The sequence below is a fragment of the Hyperoodon ampullatus genome (genome assembly GCF_949752795.1).
Source record: "Hyperoodon ampullatus genome assembly, chromosome: 6".
NCBI classification, from domain to species: Eukaryota; Metazoa; Chordata; class Mammalia; order Artiodactyla; family Ziphiidae; genus Hyperoodon; species Hyperoodon ampullatus.
Window position 1 is genome coordinate 24,559,544 of NC_136919.1, and position 23,550 is coordinate 24,583,093.

The 23,550-nt window shown below is 38.8% G+C and overlaps 1 protein-coding gene across 2 annotated transcripts in view; it reads right to left on the minus strand.

The window, feature by feature from the left end:
- The window catches only part of XPA (XPA, DNA damage recognition and repair factor), a gene marked incomplete at its 3' end in the record, with an annotated part of 41,123 nt that overhangs the window by 4,852 nt on the left and 12,721 nt on the right, over positions 1 to 23,550 (minus strand). Inside the window, exons 3-6 of one of the 2 annotated variants that reach the window (XM_079706627.1) lie at positions 9,023 to 9,128; positions 6,324 to 6,489; positions 4,531 to 4,648; positions 3,373 to 3,448 (exon numbers count right to left, since the gene is read on the minus strand). In XM_079706627.1, the coding sequence (XP_079562753.1) occupies positions 3,375 to 3,448; positions 4,531 to 4,648; positions 6,324 to 6,489; positions 9,023 to 9,128 (464 nt within the window). The remainder of the gene's footprint in view (positions 1 to 3,372; positions 3,449 to 4,530; positions 4,649 to 6,323; positions 6,490 to 9,022; positions 9,129 to 23,550) is intronic. The other variant, XM_079706626.1, reaches the window with a different exon arrangement.

Consider the following 23,550-nt stretch of genomic DNA (forward strand, 5'->3'; position numbering starts at 1 on the left):
ATCTTCAGGGACTGTTTCTATTTTTTACCCAAAGAAGTTTTCCCCTAAATTTTTGTTTCAATGAAAAATGTATTTTATACCACTCTACAACTTGTATTTTATCCAGCTTAATATCTTAATTTTACAGAAGAGGCAGCCTGTATTCAAAGAAGCCCAATGCTGTTTACCAGGTAAACTTCTAAAAGAACTAGTGGAGAGAGACCAGATACTTCTAAATAACTGATGGGAGGGCAGGAAGTTTTGACATAGGGTGCCCATTGGTAACGAGAGGGAAAAAAAATCACACGGAAATAACATATGAAGCTTTGGTCTTACTTTGTCCTCCAAAACTAAGGATAGGAAACTGTGTCCTTCAAACTCCCCTGAGAGAAGTCCAAAAATAGTCATAAATATAACCACTGGCCCAGAATTTAAAATGTTCACAAACTTAGAAGGAGCCCCCAAATGGGATTTTCTCACCCACCTCTTTTGGGGAAAAAAGTGCATACTAACAAACAATGAAGATTAATTGTTCTTTGTTTTTAGAAGGCTAACCTCTACCAGTATTAAGAGAAAGCTGAGTATAACTTTAAAGAAAAGCCTTACAGCCACCTTATCTGTGGAAAGGAGCCACGCAAACCCAAAATGTTCTGTGTATTTGCACCAATTCAAAGTTCCCATCCAATATCCAGGCCAACACATACTGCCTTTTTAAAAATCTAGTTAAACTAAGAACAGTGATGCCATCCTTTCTACTTCTGCCTTCTTGGATCTAAGAGATCTGTAACAATTTGAACTTGCCGACAAGGAAATTCTTTGTCTTTCACCTTGTCTAAATTTATATATACACCTTACACTATCTATAATTTTCTTCTCTAGTAAGATCAGTTATTTCTCAAACTGATGAAGTAGAAGATCCTATTCTAAAAACAGGTAAATGTAACCTCTTACCTTTCCATAAAGAAGTAAACTTTGTGTCAGCTTCTTTGTGGATCAAAATCAGAAGACCAAGAGGAACCAGGTTCCAATTTCTTTTGAACTAAAAAAACTTTTAGACTTGCTTTTATTCCTCTCTGTTCTGAGCCTTCTGAGCAAAGTGCATAGTAAGCTCCTCGTTTCTAATTTCTACAGTGTCTACTCCACTCTCAGCCCTTTGTGGCCTAGTCAGGAGGACAGGAACATATCCACCAACCTCTAAAGTAAATCAACAAGAAGAAGCCATAATTAAAGAAGGCATGGCACTGACCTCAGCACATTAAAGACCAGAAGACAATGGAGTAATGTTTATACAACTGAGAGAGAACTCAGGTTTTCATATGCAAGAGAAACAGAAAAACATTCTTAGATTCGTAACAGGGTCTTAGAAAATAAACCATTCTTGTAACCACTTGGAAAATTTCCTCAAAAAACATGCTTCATCCAAACAAGAAATAAACTGAATTAAAGAAACCAGTCTTAAGAGGTCCAAGAAAAAATTTAGGGCAAATTCAAACTCTTCAAGGATGAGGAAAATCCACAGTAGTTTATCTGGTGGATAATAGCAGCAATTTAACATAGCGAGAAAAACAGCCAATTATGTTTGAGTTTATACTTCTTTAAAAAAAATACCCATGTGAACTGTGTAAATCTTAAAAGAAATGTTCTATTCATGCTAATATTTAAATAGATATGACTATCTTAATAGAATTGTTATAGAAAAAAAGCATGAAGAAATTAAACAGATGCCATCCATCATGCTATTGTTAGTCAAATTATAGAATTTAGTCCCCTTTAGATGACATCTTGACCAAACTACAGAAATATTATAGTATCTAATAAAACTACAGATACACCCTCTTTTTAAAAATATTTCATCACTTTGAAGGTATAAGTTTCTAATTCCTTTATCCATATATTATTATCTACAGCAAAATACCATCAGGAAAGTGGTTTGAGGAGGCAGCAGAAAGGGAAGAGCTGAGGTGATTCAGGGAGCTGGGGCTAACAAAAACTCTAGGCTGGTATGTGATTAGTCTACCAATGTGCCCTCCTCTTTCACACCCCTTAAGGTGCCTTCTGTTACCTGATCCCTCAAGGCTTTCCTTGATGTTGAAAGAGAAGAAGGGTCGGGGTAAAACATGGAAGAGATTAAAGAAAGGACCAAATTCAAAAGAAGTCTTTCCAAATCCTCTCAACTGGCCCTTGCAGGTATTCTGGAAGACTGTGGTACAGAAGTGGCTAATTGGGGGACGAATCTTCAATGAAATGCTCTTACATGGCATAGTTTGCTATAGGAAACCTCTCTACAAAGGCATAAAAGTGTCCTTATTACCCTCTGATTCAGGAAATGATATGTTAAGTAACTATAATTTATATAAAGATGTGTATAAGGATGTTTTATCATGGGGTTGTCTGTCTTTTTTTTTTTTTTTTGCGGTATGTGGGCCTCTCACTGTTGTGGCCTCTCCCGTTGCGGAGCACAGGCTCCGGACACGCAGGCTCAATGGCCATGGCTCATGGGCCAAGCCGCTCCGCGGCATGTGGGATCCTCCCAGACCGGGGCACGAACCCGTGTCCCCTGCATCGGCAGGCGGACTCTCAACCACTGCGCCACCAAGGAAGCCCAGGGTTGTCTGTCTTTGATAAATTTTTTTTATTAAACTTTGATTTTTATTCTTTACTGTTAAGTTGATCAATTTTATATATCAAAAATTTCATTTTTAATCAAAATTAAGAAAGCTGAATTAGAAATCTGAAATATGCTCAACTATTATTCCCTTCCTATAATTAAGGAATAAAGCAATCATTGACAAATATTTGAACATTTACACCCAAGTCCAAGGATATGTAAGTGGATCTGTTACCTGCCTTCATTATATAATATCTACAGGGGAAAAAAATAAAACTTTTCTCTAAAGAGTATCCTTGTACAGCAACACATGCAGAACTGTCATATTCTTATAATAGGTACATAATATTCCATAGTAATACTATGATCTATGGGATGTCACCCTGCCCTAGTTCTCATCTAAGCAACTTATGTGTAATGTCTCACTGATTCCTTACTAAACTTTTATAAGGTGGGTGGTATTATCATCATTTTTATAGTTGAAGAAACTGAAACACAGAGAAGTTTTTTTTCTTCTTCTTTTTTTTTTTACAGAGAAGTTTTGATAAACTTCATAAATGTCCAACTGTGCTTCCATTTTTATAAAAATTTTTAAGGGCCTATGCATAGAAAAGAACAGGAAAAATAGACATTAAACTGTTACTGATGATTGTCTCTGGGTAGTATAATTATGGGATAGAAGTTCTTTATAGTTTTCTAACTTCTCTGCACTGCACATGAATAACTCTTGTACTGAAAAGGGGGAAAGAATTCCCTCACAATAAGAAGGAACAAGGTAGGCTTACATTCAATTTTTTTTTTTTGCTCTTTTGTTTTTAAGACATCTGATCTTCATGCACCCTCCAAAACCTCTTCTAAATCCTAAACACATAAGCAAAATTACTTATTATGGCTACGATACTCATTTTAAATGGATCAATTTATTATATGTATAATAACCCTGTATATACAGAGAATACATGTTATCTATATACACTTGACACCACACTGGCACTCTATTGTATGAAGAACATTTATGCCTACTTTTATAAGATTCTATTCTCTGTAGGGAATCTGTGATACAGCCAACAAGTGCCCTTTGTGCTCCTATAACACCCTATGTTCATCACCGTCACGGTACTTATCACACTCGATTATGACTAAGTTTACCAGTCTTTCTCTTCTGACAAAATGTTGACGCCAGCATTTGTGTTAGCACAGAGCCTGGAACACAGCTGACACTTAGCAATTGTTGGATACACTGATTACAGATGGATGGACAGACAGACTTCTGCACATATGCATACATGGATGGATGCATGGACAAATAAATACAGAGATAGATGGACAAAAGAATGGATAGTCACGTGGATAGACAGATGTATGGACAGAGGAATGAATGTACCAATGCAGACTTTCGGTCATGAAATCCCGGCTCCAGTCCCAACTCTCTAGCACCTATGTAACAAGTCACTCTACCTTTCCAGGTCTTTTATTCATATATAAAAGTGATTAGACTATCTGACATTAGAAGGTTCCTTCTAGCTGCTAAATTATATCACTGAGACTTAGGGATTATTTTTTCATTTTAAGCAATTAGAGAGGTTTGCTGGTGGAAAACTTCACTTTTGATAACTGTGTGGGTCACATTTAAGATTGCATTGAGGCCAAACCCTTAACCAGGGGTACATTCCTGACCCTACTGCCGTTCCTATACAAAAACATGACTCACTTGAAGACGAGGGCTTACATGCTTTTTTAGAATTGCAGTGAGGTTTGGACTGAGAGTCTCAAACACCAACTTACTGAGGGCAAACTTTAAGTCTTTTGTTCTTCAATTTATGGGAAAAAAAAAATTTCCAATCCAATGGTGACATTGTATCTTTAAAGTGGAAGAACTTAGCTAAAGGCTCTTTGCAAAGCAGTAGAGCACAGTCCTTCATGATGTAAATGTAGCCACTTACCTTTTACTTTTTTATCAAACTTCTTCTGTTTCATTTTTTCTCGGTTTTTCTGTTGAACTTCCTTCGCTTCTTCTAATGCTTCCCGACTACCCCAAACTTCAAGAGACCTCTTCACAATCTGAAATACAGAATCCATAAATTAGTTGTGATTCATTGTTGTAAAATAGTTATAATTATTAAATCCATAGGTGCCAAAGAGTGATCTAACTTAAGTGCAATTTTATGAGTATTTATTTGAAATTTAAGTTTTTAAATATTGATAAGAAACAACTCTAATAATATCTCTATCTATAAACCTATGAAACCTTCAGTGAATGTATGATGAATTAGATTACGTATTTGCAAAGCACAATAAAACCAGGTGTGCCTGTGTAAATAGAAAAGCTGTCCTCTGACTGCAATCACTTCTCTGCTTTGTTTTCATGTGAATCAAGAGAACTACATGTAGTCAGTGGGTTTGATCGAGTTTTGGCAGGATCACCAAAAAAAATCTGCTGACCAATTATATGAGGTCATCTCCAGAAATCTCCCATCACAGGAAATCAATCAACTACTACTCTTCTCCTGAATCAATAACAGTTTCCATCCACTTGACTAATTTCTGATCTTCAAAATATGAATTTTCTTTAAAAACTTTGGTAGCTGAATGACCTAACAAGTCTTTATTCTAGTTTAAAAACCTTGGAATATATATATATATATATATATATATATATATATACTCTTTATAATATATATATACTCTTTATAATATTTATTTACATTTAGAGAAATAATATACACACTGAGAATTATGCTCGGGATATCCCTTACAATATGTTACAGGGACCAGAATACCAATCAATAAAGCCAAACTGAAATTTCTTAACATAAAGTAATATACTGTTATTTCATAGATTCTAAAACATCACATTTTCCACAATTTAACATCCCTGAAAATGCTGCATCACTAATGTAACTTAATGGTACTTTAACAACTCTGAGTCAAGAAGTGGTTCAGAAGAATTGGACTCTGAATGTAAGGAAGTTTAGGAATACCTTAATAAATCTGTGGTACTTGTATTTTCCTTTTTATGTACACACAAGCATGATTTATAGCAAAAAAAAAAAAATTTAGTAAGTCTAATGGCACTATTTCAATAAAATAAAAGCACCAAGTGATAAGGCAGCACTGGGTCAGTTTAATTAGCAGCATTTTTCATTTTTAATAGTACATAAAATTATGGTGAATCTTTTAATCAACAGTGTATTATGTTTAGTGAAAATTCAGTATATGTCTGCTTTTACAATGTGGTTTCTTTATTAGAAGATACTAGGATCTTCTAGTATATTCCAATCAAACTGTGCTCTAAAGCAATAACTCCCAATATTTTTTATATAATGGCACAAAAAAAAGAATATTATGATATTTGTACCATTCTTGGGTAGACACAGGAAGCTGGAGTTAGATTCTGGGCATCTGTGAAATTCCCAAATTTTTTTTAATGATTTTATTTGGGGGGTAGGTAGGCAAGGGAAACACGGGCTAACTCCTATTTCAAGCATTTTTGTTTCCAAATTGTACTCCTAACATCACCCAATAGTAATATATTTGCTTCAAAGTGCCACATCAAAAAGCAAAATAAGTAAACATGTTATTAAATGTCATTATGTGTAGCTATGACTCATGTAAAACAATAAAATGAAAAGGATCTTTTTAACTTTCTGTAAGTAAACACTAATTATAACTAGTTCATTGTTAAAATTTCACCCGACCCAGGGTTTAAAATGACTGAATATAACTTATTAGAGACCTGTAATTTTAAGTAGAGTTTCATATCACCCCATTGTGCATGACGAGGATTCTTCTTCACAATAAATTTAAGAGCTGGTTCTCTTTTTTCTAAATCACAGTCTTTCAGAAGGTATTCTTGTTTTGCTTCTGTTTTAGTTATAAGCTTGTGTTTATCATCAGCATCTCTGAAAACAGATTAAGTCCATTACATAAAGTAGTTGTTTTAAATAAATTAGATTTTCAAACAGTCCCAAAACCTAGGGGCATACATGCCAAAAGAAACATATAAAATACTTTTTCCTGAAACTCTCATGGTCAAATTAGCAGCATAAGAATTCCAACAGAAAAATACTTTCTTTTACTAATTCTGAGAAGCTATTTATATTAGCAGCAGATCCATGTTATTTAACATGTTAAGAATTTCTTTTTACTAAGTCCCTCTTTTCCATAAAGTATTTGAAATAACTTACATGAACACAGCAAATATAAATGAGAACTAAGACTCAATGAGTAAGAAAATATAAGGCTTAAAGTCAGGACAGGCAGGATATAAGGAATATAAACATGCAAGGTCCAAATGCACCAAGCACAGCTGAGTTTCCAGTTGGCTCTGAGCTTCTTCAAAGCCCAGGTAAAAATGGAGACATAGTCAATTACGTAGCTCTTCTCATTCATTTGTTCTCCATCTACATGCTAGGTATTGTTCAAGGTACTAGGAATACAGCAAAGCATAAAACAAAGCCTTGTTTTCAGGAAGCTTACATTCTAGTTAGGAGAAGACAGTCAATAAGCAAACATGATGATTGATAAAAGTGCTATAAAGGAATACAAAGCATGGTAAAGGAATAGAAATTTTCAGAGAGATTGGGAAATCAAGAGAATGCCACTGATGAGGAAACATTTGAGCAGGGCCCTTTAGAAGTCAGAAAACATTCTGAATAGCTAGAGAAAGAACATTCATAGCAGAAAGAAGAGAAAGTGCAAAGACTCTAGGACAGGAGTGTGCTTTGCAAATGGAGTTCACAACAAGCGGGCCAGTGTGACCAGAATGCTTAAAGTAAGTGATGGTGAGGAGTGATGGAAAATAAAAGTCAGAGACAGGCAAGGGTCTTGTAAGAAATGGTGAAGACAATTTTATTCTAAATGGATTAGAAACCATTAAAGAGTTTTGCGTAAAATGCTATATGGAGAAGAGACTAACCGTGCAAAAGTGGGGGAAGAGGCCAGTTACAAAAGTACTACTGCAGTGGTCCAGGCAAGAGCTGAGAGGGGCCCAGTCTAAGGCAGTAATAGTACAGAGGATGAGAAATGGATGGATTCAGGATATGGTTTAAATATAGACCCAAATGGATTTGGAATTAAACACGGGATAGAGAAACAGCCAGTGAATGAAGCTGGCCTTTACTGAAATGGTGAACACTTAGGAGGAGGTATAGGACAGGGAGTGGGGGGAGCGGGGAGGAGTTATAACTGGGAATAGCTTTAAGAAGACTAAATAATTTGGAAGTATACACCAAAGGAGGGGACAGGTAAACTACATTGTACTAATTTATAATCGTCAAAGATGTTGGAAAAAACAAATAGAATGGAGGGCTGTATTCCTAATTATGTTTACATTTTAAAAGTATATTTCCAGACTACCACATAACATTGTATAAATTGATAATTAGGTTGCTTCCATTTTCTCATGGAAGTAAGGTTATATGTGGTAATTTAGTTCCTGAACACTATCTGTACTTTAAGGAGAGTGATAACACTGTGGACCTTAACCACTGTGTGCCTTAATGACACTGTTACATCAATGGGAATAGAGTTAATAATTCCAGCAGGTACCAGAACATTTCCCATCACAGATCTGATCATGAGACCAGAAACATCTCCCATTCTATCTTCTAAGGATCTACTTAGCAACAAGTCAGTGGTGATGGCTCTAGATGTCTGCAGCAGGGACTCTGAAAAGGCAGGTCCACCAGGCGTGTGAGCAGTTGATCTGGGACTGTACGTACAAGAAGTGGGGACAGGGAACAGATAAGAGGGCTAAGTAAGAATCCAAGGTGGGATCTTTAGGTGTGAAAGGCACCAACACAGGACTTGGCTGAGGTAAGCAGTAGGGATAGGAGAACCAAGTGGAGTGAGTAATATTCTGTGGTGATACAAAAAGAGATAAAGGCTAGGAGAAGAAAAAGAATGACAGAAGAATGTGACTTTTCGTCATCTAATCTCCTCCCTGCCAATTCAGGAGAGTAGAAAATGAATGGAAAGAGGTGTTCTGAGTACCAGAAGAGTAGCTGGAGGCGTTATACTTCCCTCCTCTCATTGAAGGTGCCAGTCCTCTGACCAAGGTATCAACACACACTGGTCAAAGAAAGAAAGAAAGAAAGGGATCCTTAGGGGCTGGGGGGAGAGAAGGGTTAGGAACCTGCTACTGAGAGATGGTTAACACCCCCCCAACCCCCCAGCGAAAGGAAAAGGACATATCTGTGGCAAAACCAGGGACATCCTTCCTATTTATGTGGCATAATGTTGATAAGCACAGTCTTCCTGTAATTCTTTAGCAAAATGGAAAACCCAGAAATTTTAGGAAACTCCCAAAACAAAAAACATATTTATGAAGAAAATATTAAATCCAAATGGATCTAATTATTGTTTTGCCCTAAACCTACAAGCAAACATTAAATTTTAGTAATTTAGAACATGCTCTGAAATAAAAATAAGTACCTGCAGTTATCACAAGTTGCCAAATCAAAGTGGTTCATTAGATAAGAATCCATAAATTCTTTACCACATTCTTCACATATAACATAATCAAATTCCATTACAGGTCCTAAAGAAAGGAAGATTAATTCTCTAAGTTGCCTTTTTTTGTGATTAGAATAGAGCTTCCTCTATCTTATTAGCTTACCAGCATGTATTTTATGCCTGATACAAACATATTTATGTAAAAGACAACATAAAACCTTGATTAAGTAATCTTACATTTATCTAAAAAAATTTTTTAAGGAAAAAAGAAAAGAAAAAGGAAATAACATAAAGGAAAAAATTATGGACTCACTCAGTATTTTTGAACTCAAACAACATGTAAGGTACTTTTGTATTGCTGGTATAACAACTTACCACAAATTTAGTGGCTAAAATAACACATTTATTTTCTCACAGATCTGTAGTTTATATGTCTGACACAGGTCTCAGTGGGCTAAAGTCAAGGTGATGGCAGGGTTGCACTTCTTTCTGGAGGTTTTGAGGGACAACCTATTACCAGCCATTTCCAGCTTCTAGAGGCCACCTGCATTCCTTGACTCATGACTCCCTTTCTCCAGGGATGTAACCTGGAGCCAGCAACTGCAGCTTCTTACATTACTATGGCTTCTTCCATAATCACACCTACCCCTGACTCTCTCCTGCCTCTCTTCTACTCTTAAGGATCCTTGTGATTACACTGGGCCCAGCTGGATAACCCAGAATAATCTCCCCATCTCAAGGTCTTTAATCTTAATCATATCTGCAAAGTCCCTTTGGCTCTGTAAGGTAATAAATCCACAGGTTCCGGGACGGTTAGGATGTGGACATCTTTGGGGGCCATTACTTGGCCTACCACAGTACTGTTGAGAGTACGAAGATTTAGTCTCAAGGCCGAAGGGAGGTGGGGGAGCTGCTTACAGATAAGGGAGATGGGCACTAACATATAACACAGAAAACAGAGGCAACAAAGAATTCACTTTCAAATGGGAAACTTTTTCTCTCCCTCCCCCCTACCAACAGAGTAAACAGCTTCCTCTTCATCTGTCTCAACCACTAGATTGGAAATCTCTCGAAGGCAGAGACTGTATTTAGTTTAGTTATATATCCTCAATACCCAGCACAGAAACTACTCTAGGTAGAGTAAGGCCGGATTCTTTTTTTTTTTAAAGATTTCAAATACCTAGCTAAGGATCTTTATCCTACAGAATTTTTTTTTTCCAACAAGTCTGAAAGTTTTACTCCTAAGTCTTTAGGATGATTGCTACTGCCAAGCCCCAACTCTGAGAACTGCCACAAGTCCCAGCAGGAAGAAAAATGGAGTTGCCATTTGTTCATGATTTGTTCAACGTATTCCTATCACTGCCTTCCCTTACCTACTTCCAACACAAGAAGGTCAGTCAGTATTCTAGCACTCCTCAATCTCACTAATCTCCAAACTCCAACAAAAAAATCACTCTTCTTTCTAAAATATTATAGGGGCATAGCTATGGACAAAAGGAAAAACTGAAAATATAGTCAAAGTGGTATCTTCAAAAAAACTGGTTACTGGAATGTGTTTGGATAGAGAGAAATTACAGTCAGAAATACCAATTAGGAAGGTACTGCACAGTATTATTAATCAAAAGCCATAAAATGTGCATACATTTTCCTAATTTTAAAAATGCCTTATAATGGAAATTTTAAAATATACATAAGGATGATTTTTCAACTCCATCACTCCCTTTACGTTTACCATTTGGAAATTGCCAGTCTACTGTAATCAAGAGCCTTCCCCTCCCCCATTCATTCATTCATTCACTAACACATTTATTATCCATATAGACTCATGGATTCCTATTATTTCAATGGTGTCCTTCATTACTTTAGCATTCAAATTGTCTGAAATTTGGCCAGTGGAAGCCCCTTCAAGCTGACACTTATGCCTCTGTAACATGCTTCTATCACTTTCGGAACACTGACATATTTTCTGGCATTACAAAATGTCCCAAGCTCATCTTGTAACCATCCTGCCCCAACCCTGGAATCAGCTATTTCTCTGAAGGGCCCTAGTTCCTTTTAGTGGAGAACAGTATCAGCATCCAAGATCTGGACACCAGCTGTGCTCACTGCTACTGGGCTACCTCTGCTTCATGGCCATTTCTGTGAACAGGGCTAGGAAATATACGTATATACAGACACACACACAAATACTCATACATGTACTGTATACTATTTTTGTTGAGATCTAACTGACATAACATTATATTAGTTTCAGGTGTACAACATAATGAGTCAACAACTGTATATATTACATAATGATCACCACAATAAGTCTAGTTAACATTCGTCACCATACGGTTACATTTCTTATCATAAAAATTTTTAAGATCTAGTCTCTTAGCAACTTTCAAATATGTAATACAGTATTACTGTTACCATGCTGTACATTACTTTCCCATGACTAACTGCAAGTTTGTACCTTTTGACCCACTTCAAACGTTTCACCTACTTCCCTCCTCCCCCCTCTGGCAATCATCAATCTGTTCTCTGTATCTATGAGTTTGTGTGTGGGGGGGTTGTTTTTAGATTCCACATATAAGTGAGATCATATGGTATTTAACTTTCTCTGACTTACTTCACTTAGCATAATGTCCTCAAGGTCCATCCATGTTGTCACAAATGGCAAGATTTCATTCTTTCTTATGGCTGAATAACATTCCACTGTATGTGTGTACACACACACACACAGCACACTTTCTTTATCCATTCATCCATCGATGTACACTTACATTGTTTCCATATCTAGTTATTGTAAATAATGCTGCAATGCACATGGGGGTGCATGTATATTTTCAAGTTACTGTTTACATTTTCTTTGGATAAATACCCAGAAGTGGGATTGCTGGATTATATGGTAGTTCTAATTTTTTGAGGCACTTGCATACTGTTTTCCATAGTAGTTGCACTGATTTACATTTACAAGCGTTCCTTTTATCCACATGCTCACCAACACTTATTTTTTGTCTCTTTGATAACCACCATTCTAACAGGTGTGAGGTGATAGCTCACTGTGGTTTGATTTGCACTTCCCTGATGATTAGTGATGTTGAGCATCTTTCCATGTACATACTGGCCGTCTGTACGTCTTCTTTGGAAAAACGTCTATTCAGATCTTCTGCCCATTTTTTAATCAGATTGTTTGGGTTTTTGCTATTGAGTTGTAGGAGTTCTTTATATATTTTGGATACTAACCCCTCATCAGATGTATGATTTGCAAATATTTTCCCCCATTCAGTTGGTGGCCTTTTCAAAGGTTTGCTTTGCTGTGCAGAAGCTTTTTAGTTTGATGCAGTCCCACTTGTTTAACAGTTTTGCTTTTGTTGCCTCTGCTTTTGGTGTCATATCCAAAAATATCATTGCCAAAACCAGTATCAAGGAGCTTTTCATTTATTTTCTTTTTTTATTGTTTTTTTATTTATTTGGTTGCGTTGGGTCTTAGTTGCAGCTCGCAGGCTCCTTAGTTATGGCTCCAAGCTCCTTAGTTGTGGCATGTATATGGGATCTAGTTCTCAGACCAGGGTTCAAACCTGGGCCCCCTGCATTGGGAACACAGAGTCTTAACCACAGTGCCACCAGGGAAGTCCCCATCTGTTTTCTTCTAAAAGTATTATGGTTTGTCTTACACTTAAATCTTTAGTCCATTTTGAATTACTCTGTGTGTATGATGTAAGACAGTGGCCCAGTTTCAATCTTTTGCATGTGACTGTCCAGTTTTCCCAACACCTTTTATTGAAAAAACTGTCCTTTCCCCTTGTATATTCTTGGTTCCTCTGTCATAAATTAACTGACCATATGTGCAGGTATATTTCTGGGCTCTCTCTTCTGTTCCATTGATCTATGTGTCTGTTTTTATGCCAACACCATACTGTTTTCATTACAATGGCTTTGAAATATAATTTGAAATCAGGAAGCATGAGGTCTCCAGATCTGTTCTTTTTTCTCAAGATTGCTCTGGCCATTCAGGGTTTTTCATGGTTCCATATGAATTTTAGGGTTGTTTGTTCTATTTCTGTGGGAAATTGCCATTGGAATTTTGATAGGGACTGCACTGATTCTATAGATTGCTTTAGGTACTATGGACATTTTAAGAATATTAGTTCTTCCAACCCAGGAGCACAGAATGTCTTTCTATTTATTTGTGTCTTCTTCCATTTCTTTCATCCATGTCTTATAGTTTTCAGTGTACAAGTATTTCACCTCCTTGGTTAAATTTATTCCTAGGTATTTTATTCTTTCTGATAAATGGGCAACTGTAAATGGGACTGTTTTCTTAATTTCTCTTTCTGATAGTTCATTAGTAGTGTACAAAAATGCAACAGATTTCTATATATTGATTTTGTTTCCTGCAACTTTCCTGAATTCATTTTTTTAGTTTACATGTACACTTTTACATGCATACACATATACATGTTTTAGAAATCAAGAGTTCACACTGATACTGGCAATTTTAATCCATCCCCACAGGGTTCTTTCTTGCCTTCTCCCATTCCATATTTGTATGTCCTTTCTTCTACAATGAGAACCTTGGCTCCCAACAACATCAAGAAATACATTCATCTGCTTGAGCCAATAATACATCTAAACTAGTTTCAAAATTTCTTCACTCATACCACTCTATAAAATGAGTTCAGGAATTTTGTTGTTTTCCCCTTACCACACCCACTTCAAATTGAGGATATACTGTCAAATACTGTCCTCATAAATCATTTGGACTAGTTCTTTCTGTCCTCTTCAACATGATCATGTTATTTCGTTTGGAAAAATACGTCCATTTGTTTATTTGCTTTTAGGTTGTTTACTCCTTCTATCAATGTTAATTTAACTTTTTTTTTAAGTACGTAAACTTTACCAGAAATATACATACTTTTGGGTCAGTTACCCTACTGCTATGAACCAGAGAGCTGGACAAAAGTGCACCTCCAAATATATTCACTGCAGTAATAATTATTAGAATAGAGAAAATAAATAAACAAAAGAGCTGCATTTAAATGAATCATGGGAGGGAATCGGGAAGATGGCGGAAGAGTAAGACGCGGAGATCACCTTCCTCCCCACAGATACATCAGAAATACATCTACATGTGGAACAACTCCTACAGAACACCTACTGAATGCTGGCAGAAGACCTCAGACCTCCCAAAAGGCAAGAAACTCCCCACGTACCTGAGTAGGGCAAAAGAAAAAAGAATAAACAGAGACAAAAGAATAGGGACGGGACCTGCACCAGTGGGAGGGAGCTGTGAAGGAGGAAAAGCTTCCACACACTAGGAAGCCCCTTCACAGGCAGAGACTGCGGGTGGCGGAGGGGGAAAGCTTCTGAGTTGCAGAGGAGAGCACAGCAACAGGGGTGCAGAGGGCAAAGCGGAGAGATTCCGGCACAGAGGATCGGTGCCGACCGGCACTCACCAGCCCGAGAGGCTTGTCTGCTCACCTGCCGGGGCGGGCGGGGGCTGGGAGCTGAGGCTCCTGGCTTCGGTTGGAGCGCAGGGAGAGGGCTGGGGTTGAACACAGCCTGAAGCAGTTACTGCACCATGGCTAGCCGGGAGGGAGTCCAGGGAAAAGTCTGGACCTGCCGAAGATGCAAGAGACTTTTTCTTCCCTCTTTGTTTCCTGGTGTGAGGAGAGGGGATTAAGAGTGTTGCTTAAAGGAGCTCCAGAGACGGGCGCGAGCCGCGGCTGAAAGCACGGACCCCAGAGACGGGCATGAGATGCTAAGGCTGCTGCTGCCGCCACCAAGAAGCCTGTGTGCGAGCACAGGTCACTATCCACACCTCCCTTCCGGGGAGCCTGTGCAGCCCGCCACTGCCAGGGTCCCAGGATCCAGGGACAACTTCCCCAGGAAGAAAGCACGGCGCACCTCAGGCTGGTACAACGTCCCACCGGCCTCTGCCGCCGCAGGCTCGCCCCGCATCTGCACCCCTCCCTGCCCCCGGCCTGAGTGAGCCAGAGCCCCCAAAGCAGCTGCTCCTTTAACCCCATCCTGTCTGAGCGAAGAACAGATGCCCTCCCGGCGACCTACATGCAGAGGCGGGGCCAAATCCAAAGCTGAGCCCCGGGAGCTGTGAGAACAAAGAAGAGAAAGGGAAATCTCGCCCGGCAGCCTCAGAAGCAGCGGATTAAAGCTCCACAATCAACTTGATGTACCCTGCATCTGTGCAATACATGAATAGACAACGAATCACCCCAAATTGAGGAGGTGGACTTTGAGAGCAAGATTTATTATTTTTTCCCCTTTTCCTCTTTTGGTGAGTGTGTATGTGTATACTTCTGTGTGAGATTTTGTCTGTATAGCTTTGCTTTCACCATTTGTCCTAGAGTTCTATCCGTCCGTTTTTCGTTTTTGTTTTTTTTCTTTAAAAAATTTTTTTTTCTTAATAATTATTTTTATTTTAATAACTTTATTTTATCTTACTTTATTTTATTGTATTTTATCTTCTTTCTTCCTTCCTTCCTTCCTTCCTTTCTTTCCCTCCCTCCCTTTCTTTCTCTCCCTTTTATTCTGAGCCGAGTGGATGAAAGGCTCTTGGTGCTGCAGCCAGGAGTCAGTGCTGTGCCTCTGAGGTGGGAGAGCCAACTTCAGGACACTGGTCCACAAGAGACCTCCCAGCTCCACGTAATATCAAACAGTGAAAATCTCCCAGAGATCTCCATCTCAACACCAACACCCAGCTTCACTCAACGACCAGCAAGCTACAGTGCTGGACACCCTATGCCAAACAACTAGCAAGACAGAAACACAACACCACCCATTAGCAGAGAGGCTGCCTAAAATCATAATAAGTCCACAGACACCCCAAGACACACCACCAGACGTGGACCTGCCCACCAGAAAGACAAGATCCAGCCTCATCCACCAGAACAAAGGCACTAGTCCCCTCCACCAGGAAGCCTACACAACCCACTTAACCAACTTTAGCCACTGGGGACAGACACCAATAACAATGGGAACTACGAACCTGCAGCCTGCAAAAAGGAGACCCCAAACACAGTAAGATAAGCAAAATGAGAAGACAGAAAAACACACAGCAGATGAAGGAGCAAGATAAAAACCCACCAGACCTAACAAATGAAGAGGTAATAGGCAGTCTACCTGAAAAAGAATTCAGAATAATGATACTAAAGATAATCCAAAATCTTGGAAATAGAACAGAGAAAATGCAAGAAACATTTAACAAGGATCTAGAAGAACTAAAGATGAAACAAACAATGATGAACAACACAATAAATGAAATTAAAAGTACTCTAGATGGGATCAATAGCAGAATAACTGAGGCAGAAGAACGGATAAGTGACGTGGAAGATAAAATAGTGGAAATAACTACTGCAGAGCAGAAGAAAGAAAAAAGAATGAAAAGAACTGAGGACAGTCTGAGAGACCTCTGGGACAACATTAAATGCACCAACATTCGAATTATAGGGGTCCCAGAAGAAGAAGAGAAAAAGGGACTGAGAAAATATTTGAAGACATTATAGTTTAAAAACTTCCCTAGTATGGGAAAAGAAATAATTAATCAAGTCCAGGAAGCACAGAGAGGCCCATACAGGATAAATCCAAGGAGAAACACGCTAAGACACATATTAATCAAACTGTCAAAAATTAAATACAAAGAAAACATATTAAAAGCAGCAAGGGAAAAACAACAAATAACACACAAGGGAATCCCCATAAGGTTAACAGCTGATCTTTTAGCAGAAACTCTGTAAGCCAGAAGGGACTGGCAGGACATATTTAAAGTAATGAAGGAGAAAAACCTGCAACCAAGATTACTCTACCCAGCAAGGATCTCATTCAAATTTGATGGAGAAATTAAAACCTTTACAGACAAGCAAAAGCTGAGAGAGTTCAGCACCACCAAACCAGCTTTACAACAAATGCTAAAGGAACTTCTCTAGGCAAGAAACACAAGAGAAGGAAAAGACCTACAATAACAAACTCAAAACAATTAAGAAAATGGGAACAGGAACATGCATATTGATAACTACCTTAAATGAAAATGGATTAAATGCTCCCACCAAAAGACACAGACTGGCTGAATGGATACAAAAACAAGACCCATATATATGCTGTCTACAAGAGACCCACTTCAGACCTACAGACACGTACAGACTGAAAGTAAGGGGATGGAAAAAGATATTCCATGCAAATGGAAATCAAAAGAAAGCTGGAGTAGCAATTCTTATATCAGACAAAATAGACTTTAAAATAAAGACTATTACAAGAGACAAAGAAGGACACTACATAATGATAAAGGGATCGATCCAAGAAAAAGATATAACAATTGTAAATATTTATGCACCCAACATAGGAGCACCTCAATACATAAGGCAAATACTAACAGCCATAAAAGGGGAAATCGACAGTAACACACTCATAGTAGGGGACATTAACACCCCACTTTCACCAATGGACAGATCATCCAAAATGAAAATAAATAAGGAAACACAAGCTTTAAATGATACATTAAACAAGATGGACTTAATTGATATTTATAGGACATTCCATCCAAAAACAACAGAATACACATTTTTCTCAAGTGCTCATGGAACATTCTCCAGGATAGATCATATTTTGGGTCACAAATCAAGCCTTGGTAAATTTAAGAAAATTGAAATTATATCAAGTATCTTTTCCGACCACAATGCTATGAGACTAGACATCAATTACAGGAAAAGATCTGTAAAAAATACAAACACATGGAGGCTAAACAATACACTACTCAATAACGAAGTGATCACTGAAGAAATCAAAGAGGAAATAAAAAAATACCTAGAAACAAATGACAATGGAGACACGACAACCCAAAACCTATGGGACGCAGCAAAAGCAGTTCTAAGGGGGAAGTTTATAGCAATACAATCCCACCTTAAGAAACAGGAAACATCTCGAGTAAACAACCTGACCCTGCACCTAAAGCAATTAGAGAAAGAAGAACAAAAAACCCCCAAAGTGAGCAGAAGGAAAGAAATCATAAAGATCAGATCAGAAATAAATGAAAAAGAAATGAAGGAAACATGAGCAAAGATCAATAAAACTAAAAGCTGGTTCTTTGAGAAGATAAACAAAATTGATAAACCATTAGCCAGACTCATCAAGAAAAAAAGGGAGAAGACTCAAATCAATAGAATTAGAAATGAAAAAGGAGAAGTAACAACTGACACTGCAGAAATACAAAAGATCATGAGAGATTACTACAAGCAACTCTATGCCAATAAAATGGACAACCTGGAAGAAATGGACAAATTCTTAGAAATGCACAACCTGCCAAGACTGAATCAGGAAGAAATAGAAAATATGAATAGACCAATCACAAGCACTGAAATTGAAACTGTGATTAAAAATCTTCCAACAAACAAAAGCCCAGGACCAGATGGCTTCACAGGCGAATTCTATCAAACATTTAGAGAAGAGCTGACATCTATCCTTCTCAAACTCTTCCAAAATATAGCAGAGGGAGGAGCACTCCCAAACTCATTCTACCAGGCCGCCATCACACTGAGACCAAAACCAAAGATGTCACAAAGAAAGAAAACTACAGGCCAATATCACTGATGAACATAGATGCAAAAATCCTCAACAAAATACTAGCAAACAGAATCCAACAGCACATTAAAAGGATCATGCACCATGATCAGGTGGGGTTTATTCCAGGAATGCAAGGATTCTTCAATATACACAAATCAACCAATATGATACACCATATTAACAAATTGAAGGAGAAAAACCATATGATCATCTCAATAGACGCACACAAAGCTTTCGACAAAATTCAACACCAATTTATGATAAAAACCCTGCAGAAAGTAGGCATAGAGGGAACTTTCCTCAACATAATAAAGGCCATATATGACAAACCCACAGCCAACATCGTCCTCAATGGTGAAAAACTGAAACCATTTCCACTAAGATCAGGAATGAGACAGGGTTGCCCACTCTCACCACTCTCATTCAACACAGTTTTGGAAGTATTAGCCACAGCAATCAGAGAAGAAAAGGAAATAAAAGGAATACAAATCGGAAAAGAAGAACTAAAGCTGTCACTGTTTGCAGATAACATGATACTATACACAGAGAATCCTACAGATGTTACAGAAAACTACTAGAGCTAATCAATGAATTTGGTAAAGCTGCAGGACACAAAATTAATGCACAGAAATCTCTTGCATTCCTATACACTAATGATGAAAAATCTGAAACAGAAATTATGCAAACACTCCCATTTACCATTGCAACAAAAAGAATAAAATACCTAGCAATAAACCTATCTAGGGAGACAAAAGACCTGTATGCAGAAAACTATAAGACACTGATGAAAGAAATTAAAGATGATACCAACAGATGGAGAGATATACCATGTTCTTGGATTGGAAGAATCAACATTGTGAAAATGACTCTACTACCCAAAGCAATCTACAGATTCAATGCAATCCCTATCAAACTACCACTGGCATTTTTCACAGAACTAGAACAAAAAATTTCACAGTTTATATGGAAACACAAAAGACCCCAAATAGCCAAAGCAATCTTGAGAACTAAAAACGGAGCTGGAGGAATCAGGCTCCCTGACTTCAGACTATACTACAAAGCTACAGCAATCAAGACAGTGTGGTACTGGCACAAAAACAGAAAGATAGATCAATGGAAAAGGATAGAAAGCCCAGAGATAAACCCACGCACATATGGTCACCTTATCTTTGATAAAGGAGGCAGGAATGTACAGTGGAGAAAGGACAGCCTCTTCCATAAGTGGTGCTGGGAAAACTGGACAGGTACATGTAAAAGTATGAGATTAGATCACTCCCTAACACCATATACAAAAATAAGCTCTAAATGGATTAAAGACCTAAATGTAAGGCCAGAAACTATCAAACTCTTAGAGGAAAACACAGGCAGAACACTCTATGACATAAATCACAGCAAGATCCTTTTTGACCCACCTCCTAGAGAAATGGAAATAAAACAAAACTAAACAAATGGGACCTAATGAAACTTCAAAGCTTTTGCACAGCAAAGGAAACCATGAACAAGACCAAAAGACAACCCTCAGAATGGGAGAAAATATTTGCAAATGAAGCAACTGACAAAGGATTAATCCCCAAAATTTACAAGCAGCTCATGCAGCTCAATAACAAGGAAACAAACAACCCAATCCAAAAATGGGCAGAAGACCTAAACAGACATTTCTCCAAAGAAGATATACAGACTGCCAACAAACACATGAAAGAATGTTCAACATCTTTAATCATTAGAGAAATGCAAATTAAAACTACAATGAAGTATGGCCTCACACCAGTCAGAATGGCCATCAAGAAATCCAGAAACAATAAATGCTGGAGAGGGTGTGGAGAAAAGGGAACACTCTTGCACTGCTGGTGGGAATGGGAATTGATACAGTCACTATGGAGAACAGTATGGAGGTTCCTTAAAAAACTACAAATAGAACTACCATATGACCCAGCAATCCCACTACTGGGCATATACCCTGTACCAAATTCAAAAGGAGTCATGTACCAAAATGTTCACTGCAGCTCTATTTACAATAGCCAGGAGATGGAAACAACCTAAGTGTCCATCATCGGATGAATGGATAAAGAAGATGTGGCACATATATACAATGGAATATTACTCAGCCATAAAAAGAAACGAAATTTAGCTATTTGTAATGAGGTGGATGGACCTAGAGTCTGTCATACAGAGTGAAGTAAGTCAGAAGGAGAAAGACAAATACCGTATGCTAACACATATATAAGGAATTTAAGAAAAAATGTCATGAAGAACCTAGGGGTAAGACAGGAATAAAGACACAGACCTACTAGAGAATGGACTTGGGGATACAGGGAGGGGGAAGGGTAAGCTGTGACGAAGTGAGAGAGTGGCATGGACATATATACACTACCAAACGTAAAACAGATAGCTAGTGCGAAGCAGCCACATAGCACAGGGAGATCAGCTCAGTGCTTTGTGACCACCTAGAAGGGTGGGATAGGGAGGGTGGGAGGGAGCGAGACACAAGAGGGAAGAGATATGGGAAGATATGTATAACTGATTCACTTTGTTATAAAGCAGAAACTAACACACCACTGTAAAGCAATTATACTCCAATAAAGATGTTAAAAAAAAAAAAAGATAGCTAGTGTGAAGCAGCCGCATAGCACAGGGACATCAGCTCAGTGCCTTGTGACCACCTGGATGGGTGGGATAGGGAGGGTGGGAGGGAGGGAGACGCAAGAGGGAAGGGATGTGGGAACAGATGTATATGTATGACTGTTTCACTTTGTTATAAAGCAGAAACTAATAAAAATAAATAAATAAATAATAAAAACAAAAAAAAGGGGGAGGAGATATGGGAACATATGTATATGTATAACTGATTCACTTTGTTATAAAGCAGAAACTAACACACCATTGTAAAGCAATTATACTCCAATAAAGATGTAAAAAAGTAAAAACACAAATGAATCATGGTGCAGCCATCAAATGGAGTATTATGTAGCCATTAAAAAGAAAAGTTCTGAAAGAATATTTAAGAAATGGGGAAATGCTCTTAACGACATTCTTATAAAAGAAACATATTACATTCTCATTCACATATCAAAGACAGTCTCAAAGATAATACATCAAAATGTTTGCACAAGAAGTTACTGTTTAATGGGACAAAGTTTCAGTTTTGGATGATGAAAAAACTCTGGAGATGGATGGTGGTGACTGTTACAAAACAACGTGAATGTATAGTACTTAATGCCACTGAACATACTAAACATACGCTTTAAAAGGTTACAATTGTAAATTTTATGTTATGTATATTTTATCACAATTTTTTAAAATAATTTTTTAAAAAGACAGCATGAGCAGTGACTGACCTCACTGTTACACACTATTCTCTCCACATGGCTGCATTCCTCTGTAGTCCTAGAGTACACAGTGGGTTTAATTCTAGACCAGAGGTTGTCAAAGTGTGGCCCCCGGGCCAGCAGCATCAGCATCACCCAGGAACTTGTTAGAAACAAATTCACAGTCCCTACCTAAGACCTACTAAATCAGAAGAAGCCCTAGGGATGGGGCCCCACAAACTGTGTTTTAATCAAGCCTTCCTGGTGATCCTGAAGAACCCTGTTCTAGATTCTAAAAGCATACAATAGGCTCTGTTTTATAGGTAGCAAAGCTTAATGGCCCAAATAAATTATTTTGATTTTTCTCAGCTATGCTACAAAAATAGACTGTCTTTAAAATTAACAAAGAAATCCTTGGTGGGCGTGTGCTGCAAAAGGTCCAAGGGACACTGCCCTCAACAAAGGATAGAGTACCCAGTCATAAGAATCCTGGGAAGCAGAGGGACTTCCCTGGTGGTCCAGTGGTAAAGAATCCGCCTTCCAGTGCAGGGGACACGGCTTTGATCCCTGGTCAAGGAACCAAGATCCCACACGCTGTGGGGCAATTAGGCCCACATGCCACAACTACTGAGCTTGCGAGCCGCAACGAGAGAGCCAGCATGCTGCAAACTACAGAGCCCACGCACCCTGGAGCCCACACACCACAACTAGAGAGAGAAAACCCCCAAACCACAACCAGAGAGAAGCCTGAGCGCTGCCAGTGAACCGCAACAAAAGATCCCACATGCCGCAACTAAGTCCCAACACAGCCAAGGGAAGGAAGGGAAGGAAGGGAAGGAAGGAAGGGAAGGAAGGGAGGGAAGGGAGGGAAGAGAAGGAAGGGAAGGAAGGAAAGGAAGGGAGGGAAGGAAGGAAGGGAAGGAAGGGAGGGAGGGAGGGAAGGAAGGGAAGGAAGGGAAGGAAGGGAGGGAAGGGAGGGAAGGGAGGGAGGGAAGGGAGGGAAGGGAGGGAGGGAAGGGAGGGAAGGAAGGAAGGGAAGGAAGGGAAGGAAGGGAAGGAAGGAAGGAAGGAAACAGAGGAGGAACCAAGATGGTGGAGTAAAAGGACGTGCTCTCACTCCCTCTTGAGAAAACACCAGAATCACAACTAACTGCTGGACAATCATCGACAGGAAGACACTGGAACTCACCAAAAAACATACCCCACATCCAGAGACAAAGGAGAAGCCACAATGAGATGGTAGGAGGGATACAATCACAGTAAAATCAAATCCCATAACTGCTGTGTGGGTGACACACCAACTGGAGAACACTTATAGCACAGAAGTCCACCCACTGGGGTGAAGGTTCTGAGCCCCACTCAGGCTTCCCAACCTGGGGGTCTGGCAACAGGAGGAGGAATTCCTAGAGAATCAGACTTTGAAGCCTAGTAGGAAATGATTGCACGACTTCGACAGGACTGGGGGAAACAGAGACTCCACTCTTGGAAGGCACACAGAAAGTAGAGCGTGCATCAGGACCCAGGCGGAAGGAGCAGTGACCCCACAGGCGATTGAACCAGACCTGCCTGCTAGTGTTGGAGGGTCTCCTGCAGAGGCGGGGGGTGGCTGTGGCTCACTGTGGGGACAAAGACAAGGGCAGC